Genomic DNA, 6,945 nt, shown 5'->3' on the forward strand with positions numbered 1-6,945 from the left:
GGCTCCCTCCCGCCAGTCCGTGGAGCGCGCACCGCCTCGCCGCCCTTCCTACCCTCTTCCGTGGGCCTCTCGTCTGCGCTTGGCTCCGGTGACTCCGTTCTGCTAATCCTCTGGTGGTTTTCTGGGTTATTTAGGCAGGTGTAGGTGGAATCTAAGTGATCAGCAGGACGCACGGTGAGCCCAGCGTCCTCCTACGCCGCCATCTTCCCTCCTCTCTCTTCTTATAGCATTTTCTTTGGAAAACTTGTAGTTGTAAATCCCTTCTCTCTTTAAGAAGTACGTAAATCTTTTTAACACTTAAAATAAGCCTCTTGCCAAGTTTACATCCTAGGAATGTCTTTCGTTCTTGGGAGCCTTAGAACCAAATCTTAGACATCAGGGAGGAAGGTGCCTTGTCTCCCTGTGTCTGCCTAGGCTCCTGGCTCTCGGTTGTTAACTTTCTGCTTATTAAAAACATGGAAAGCTTTATTTTTCCTTAGGATAAAGACAATTCACATGTATGTAATGGATTGTATATGCATGGCTATATAATAGAGTGAGACTTCTGTCTTTGTAATCTTTTTGGCAGATTGCCTATAATGTACATCACAGTCTAGTTAGATGTTTATTCAGTAATAAAATTGTTCCTTTTTCTACATATGTGGAGAGAATTCACCAGGCTGACAGGATATTTTATTTTTAATTATTTGCCCAACATTTATAGTTCTTTGAAAAAATATTCTACCTCTGCCACTGCAGAAAATGAAAATTGGAAAAGCTTTACCTTAAAAAAACGTTTTCATCAGGTGTTTTGTTGGCTCCAATTAGGATGATGGCTAAGAGTCAGAATGATTGGGTACAAATCTAATTTCTTTTCAAGTTCTTCCATTTACCACCCATGTGATAGGCAAGTTATCTAACATTCCTAATTCCCTGTTTTCACATCTAGATTCTACAAAAGTTCCATATTAAAAAAAAAAATGTTAACTTTTAAATTACAAATTTAAATTTCTAAAGCACAAATAATTTCTACAAAATCCAACAGAAAAATATAGCAGGGATTGGTTCTAAATCATAATTTTAAAGGCTAATAGTGAAAAGTCAGAGGCTCCTGGGTGGCTCAGTCAAGTGTCTGACTCTCAATTTCGGCTCAGGTCATGATCTCACAGTTCATGAGACTGAGCCCCATGTTGGGCTCTGACAGCATGGAGTCTGCTTGAGATTCTCTCTCTCTGCCCCACTTGCATGCTCATGCTCTCTCTCTCAAAATAAATAAACATTAAAAAAAATTTTTTTAAATAGCAAAAGGTGAGTTTAAAGACGAGAGCTCAAATGAAGAACAAAAATATATACATTCAGTTCTCATTATTCATGATAGTTATAGTCTATAATGTCACCACAAACTCCACAAAGATTGAACCACTGCTCCTAGGGTTAATACAGAGTCAGATTCCTGCATGCATCTGGAAACATTTTCCTCAACTGATTAATACATAAGCTTATTTTATCTGTGTTAACATTTAAAGATACCTTATTTACTATTGTTGATTCATTAACACCAAACTCATGGCTAACAGTGGTATAATTCACAACTATGTGAAATTTACTTAGCACGTTTATTTTCTCTGTAAGCCACATGACAGCCTTCTTCCCACTCAAAAGGGACACTAGAGAGCACTTCAACACTATGCTTGGTGGCCCATCTTGGGGAAATCACCAACAAAAAGCACAAAAATCAAAAAAAAAAAAAAAAGTGGCAATAGAACAACACAAAGAATGCTTCTGCACAGCTATGAGAGCTGAAACAAGAGGAAAAACCATCACCTGTTCAACAGCTGCAAATGTGTGTTGGGCATGTCCATACATGATCATGAAAGTGCCACAACTATTCATGTGGGGATTAAAGATAAATTTTAGCAGGTTAGGCAAATTCACAAATATGGAATCTGAATAGTGAGAACTGACTACCTATCTCTATGTATACGTAAGTACATGACAGTGTGTTTATATCTTCACTAATATACTTGCCTTTAAGTGAGTAAAATTCCTTCGAAGGGGATCAGGATATGCCACTCCAAAATATGCCACTTTGACATAGGACATGTTTTAAGCCAAAAGAATTTGAGACACGGCAGGTGCCAGAAGGACTCTCTGACCTCCTACTTCTCTCCTGAAGCAGATCATAAGAGCCTTATGTACTAGGTGCCCTCCCTATACCTAGAGGAAAGGACCATCTTCATCTCTGAAGACAGAGGGATTCCAAGAAAGAATCCGAGTTTTCCCCAGTGTACTTGGTTCATGCTCTTTTGTCCTATTATGTTTTCCACAATTTTCCACTTTATCAAACATTAGTTTAAAAAAAAAATGCTCAGCTTAAACTGTTTCTTCAGGCCTTCATTTCCTTATGAAGACTTTGATATATTCACTATAACAACTATCGACACCTTCTCCTCTTTTTACCTCCCTACATCCTCCTTTTCCAAGTTGCTTCTCAACCAGTTTCCCTATCTCACTGAGACACTAACAACTAGTTGTTGGCCCAAAACTATTCAAGCCTGTAACTGAGGAGTCTTGATTTTTTTCCCCCTCAGCTGCCTATATCCAATCCATCACCAAGTCTTGTTCTACTTCCAATATTCCAAACACTTCTCATTTCCGCCACTACTGCTCCCTGTGACCTTGTCACTACCACCTCTTGTCCAAACACACACAACAGCAACTCATACTATTTCACATTCAGTACTTACACTGTATCAAATTGGTTTTATTTTTTTTCATCATCCTTCTCCTTCCAGGTAATCTCCATGAGGGCAGAGACCCTTTCTATTTGACTTAACCACTGCAATTCCAGTAACCAGAATACCAAGTACATAGTAGGAAGTACTAAAGGTACCCAAAATATTAAGTAATAGTAGGAAGGGAAAAACATTAATTGAACTATTGGCTGAAGCCTTTCCAAACCTTCCACTTTGCTTTTCTTTTTTTGTTTTCCTTCTGTACTATCTTAATGTAACTACTATGTCAATTCCTAGATGTCCAAAATATTTGCCTTTCTCTGTGGCATGTATTGCCATAGGAAGGAAGAAACACAGCTGTCACTGAAAACTGAATCAACTTATGTTAATACAATTGATTTAATACATCTAATGCATATATTAACTCACATAGTTTTCAAAATATTTCCCCCCAATGCTCCCCACACTACCTCCTCAAGTTCCATTCCTTTGAATAAAAGAATACACCTAGATAATCTTCAGAAAACACTACTACTATTTGAGGGCCAACTTTTTCAAACTGCTCTGAGGCAGTTTGAAGTTCTGCTCTGCTTTTCAAAGTCAAGAAAAGTACCATTAAGTGATGGATGTGAATGGCTCACTGCATTCTTCCTACTACTTTTAAAGTATGATGAGTCTATATATTATTCAGGCCATGACTAGCACCAACAAAAATCGGAGGCTTGTCATCTCTAATTTCAGTGATTCCCTTGCAATTCCTCTATGCCTTTCAAAGACAATTTTCTGGTTAAAATCTTTGCCCTTGTTATATCAGGCAAATGCCTTTTTTTGTTCTTATTTAGCATAACTATACAGTCAACTACAACACAGTAGCAACTGTTTTTAAACTGTGGAACCAGAAATATCCTTTTGAGAAAATACACCTTAGTAAGAAAATAACTTTTTTTTTTTTAAAGTAGGTTCCATGCCCAACATGGGGCTTCAACTCACAACCCTGGGAACAAGAAACATGCTCTGACAACTGAGTCAGCCAGCCACCACTCAAAAATATCCTTCTCTGCCATTTTCCCCCATCAGTCTGGTAATTTCAAGCTTAGGCCACTATGAGGTAACCATGATGTAAACTTATAGGTAACAAAAATAATAAAATACAAAACCATAATGAATCTGTAACTTTGGTAAAATATAATTACCTGATGTTTTTCTTAAGGGCTTTCTCCAGTTTCTTCACCTGTTGTTTATAAAGTCTTAATTCATGCTGTGTGGGCCTATAGAAAGTAAGTCACATTGAATGCATTTAATTTAATAAGTAAAACTACAAAGGTATTTAATAAGATACACCATGTTACTTGTCACAAATATGCTTATTAAAATTCTTAAAATATTGCACCGTATTTCTTCTGTGTATTCTCTGTTCAAAACTTTTTAGCCATTTTTTATTGTTGTTAATTATTTGTTCTTATAGTGAAATATTTCAAATGTACAGACAAAAAGAGAGAATAGTAAAACAAATAATGGCATACCCACTATTTGGCTTTACCAAAGTTAAATATTAACAGATTTGATTCAAATCCTCTTTTAACTAAAACATTATACATATATTTAAGGTTCCATGTGTGGCCTTTGAGAGGTAACCACAACCCATGCCTCGTTTAAAATTTTTACTGCACAAATTTATATATTATTATGTGGTAGGTTTTTTAAACTTTACCTAAATGGTTTCAACTGTAGGTATCAGTTCCCTCTCCATTTAAGTATAATCTTTATGAGAACAAGTTATTTATTTTGGTCATGACACCAGAGCTTAGGACAGTGTCTAACTTACAAGAAGTATTCAACAAACTCTTGTTAAATGAAAAAAATCCTGACAATGTTCATTTCTTATTATTCACAGTCAACATGCAGAGCATCCTCCTCTTGTGGTAACAAGCTACATAGAAATAGGTCTTGTACACCATTTACATTTTTTAGTTCTCTTCTTTTACAACACAGGGATGAAATGAGATCATAAGACATTCCAAAGTAATTTGGGAATGGGAAACTCGTTTATATCAATCTGAATCTACTCTGTGTTCCTACCCACTTTTATCTTCTTCAGTGTGGGCTCCTATACTCTCACTTCCTTTGCCCACCTATGTGTTCTCGTTCCTTCTGCCATATGAGATATCACTAAAATGAGTGAAAACATGGTTTCCAGGATTAGTTTTAAAGTAAAGGAGCTACAAAGATACATTTAACACCCCAAATTCCAGGATGTATTTACTTTCCAAAAATTAAGTAAAAATGATTTAAGTTTCTCTCACCTGGTTTCCAAATCTTTTTGGAGATTCAGCTTTTCACTTAGAAGCGCATCAATCTTGGATTTTGATTCCTTGAGTTGATTCTGTAATGACTTCAACACATTTCATAGAAAAATAGTTAACTTTCCAGATTATTTTACTTCATAAAAAAGTACTTATTACTCATGTAGTCCCCATACCATTAGAAGGCCTTTATAAGTCAGTGAGGCATCAAAACTTCTGTAGTCTTTCTCTTCTTCTGACAGACTTTCATCTTCCTTATATACCCTGTGAAAAGACAGATCGTGTGTACTTCTTATGAAAAATCTATCTTCAATAGAAAAAATATAGCTAACAAAAATCAGTAAAGGCTTGATAACCTATATCAATTAAAATTTAAGCCAAATTTCCTACTTGTTCTCAGAGAGAATATTAGAACACACTACCCAGTATTATAGTACATATCTGTTCACTATCACCTTAATTAGAATGTAAAATCCATGTGGACCAGAACTTTGTTTAGTTCACCATTGTATCTCACTGCCTAGAAGAATATGGGGCATAAGAGGTGGTGGAAAAAACACTTTTTGAATGAATAAAAAAACAAAGCATACTGTTTTTTCTTCTACTACTTTTAGGTCACCAAAAAACCTATACAAAAAAAAAATGCAAATGCAGAGTGGACATGGCAACAGATTAATCAGTCGCAATTCAAGTCTTGATACCATTAACCCAGTGCTATTTGAGTACACCAATCTCAGAATCTGTCTTCTGTCAGAGAAGTATCTGTGACATCTACCTCACAGGACTGGTGTTAAAAGTAAAATAAAAAATATGAAAGCACTCATTTCCAGGAAATAAGAAGTGAACCTCAAAGTCCCTTGCTTCCATTATCCAAGACCATTTTTAAAAATTTCTATCTAATTAGGAATGCAAGCTGGTGCAGTCACTCTGGAAAACAGTGTGGAGGTTCCTCAAAAAACTAAAAATAGAACTACCCTATGATCCAACAACTGCACTACTAGGCATTTATCCAAGGGATACAGGTGTGCTGTTTTGAAGGGACACATGCACCCCCATGTTTATAGCAGCACTATCAACAACAGCCAAAGTATGGAAGGAGCCCAAATGTCCATCAATGGATGACTGGATAAAGAAGATGTGGTATATATATATACAATGGAGTATTACTCGGCAATCAAAAAGAATGAAATCTTGCCATTTGCAACTACGTGGATGGAACTGGAGGGGATTATGCTAAGTGAAATTAGTCAGAGAAAGACAAAAATCATGACTTCACTCACATGAGGACTTTAAGAGACAAAACAGATGAACATAAAGGAAGGGAAACAAAAATAATATAAAAACAGGGAGGGGGACAAAGCATAACAGACTCATAAATGTGGAGAACAAACAGAGGGTTACTGGACAGTGTGTGGGAGGGAGGATGTGCTAAATGGGTAAAGGGCATTAAGGAATCTACTCCTGAAATCATTGTTGCATTATATGCTAACTAATTTGGATGTAAATTTTAAAAAAGTTAGGGGAGAGGCACGCCTGGGTGGCTCAGTCGGTTAAGCATCCGACTTCGGTTCAGGTCACGATCTCATGGTCCGTGAGTTCGAGCCCCGCATAGGGCTCTGTGCTGACAGCTCAGGGCCTGCAGCCTGTTTCAGATTCTGTGTCTCCCTCTCTCTCTGTTCATACTCTGTGTCTGTCTCAAAAATAAACGTTAAGGGGCGCCTGGGTGGCGCAGTCGGTTAAGCGTCCGACTTCAGCCAGGTCACGATCTCGCGGTCCGTGAGTTCGAGCTCTGCGTCGGGCTCTGGGCTGATGGCTCAGAGCCTGGAGCCTGTTTCCGATTCTGTGTCTCCCTCTCTCTCTGCCCCTCCCCCGTTCATGCTCTGTCTCTCTCTGTCCCAAAAATAAAATAAAAAAAAAGTTGGAAAAAA

The 6,945-nt window shown here is 37.4% G+C and overlaps 1 protein-coding gene across 12 annotated transcripts in view; it reads right to left on the reverse strand.

The window, feature by feature from the left end:
• CEP70 (centrosomal protein 70) overlaps positions 1–6,945 on the reverse strand; it is a 90,492-nt gene that overhangs the window by 24,638 nt on the left and 58,909 nt on the right. For all 12 annotated transcript variants that reach the window (XM_040480299.1, XM_040480303.1, XM_040480304.1 and 9 more), the window contains 3 exons: positions 5,194–5,281; positions 5,018–5,106; positions 3,908–3,982 (listed from right to left, as the gene is read on the reverse strand). In XM_040480299.1, the coding sequence (XP_040336233.1) occupies positions 3,908–3,982; positions 5,018–5,106; positions 5,194–5,281 (252 nt within the window). The remainder of the gene's footprint in view (positions 1–3,907; positions 3,983–5,017; positions 5,107–5,193; positions 5,282–6,945) is intronic.

This window comes from Herpailurus yagouaroundi, unplaced genomic scaffold, assembly GCF_014898765.1.
Source record: "Herpailurus yagouaroundi ecotype Mexico unplaced genomic scaffold, PumYag 159, whole genome shotgun sequence".
Lineage (NCBI taxonomy): Eukaryota > Metazoa > Chordata > Mammalia > Carnivora > Felidae > Herpailurus > Herpailurus yagouaroundi.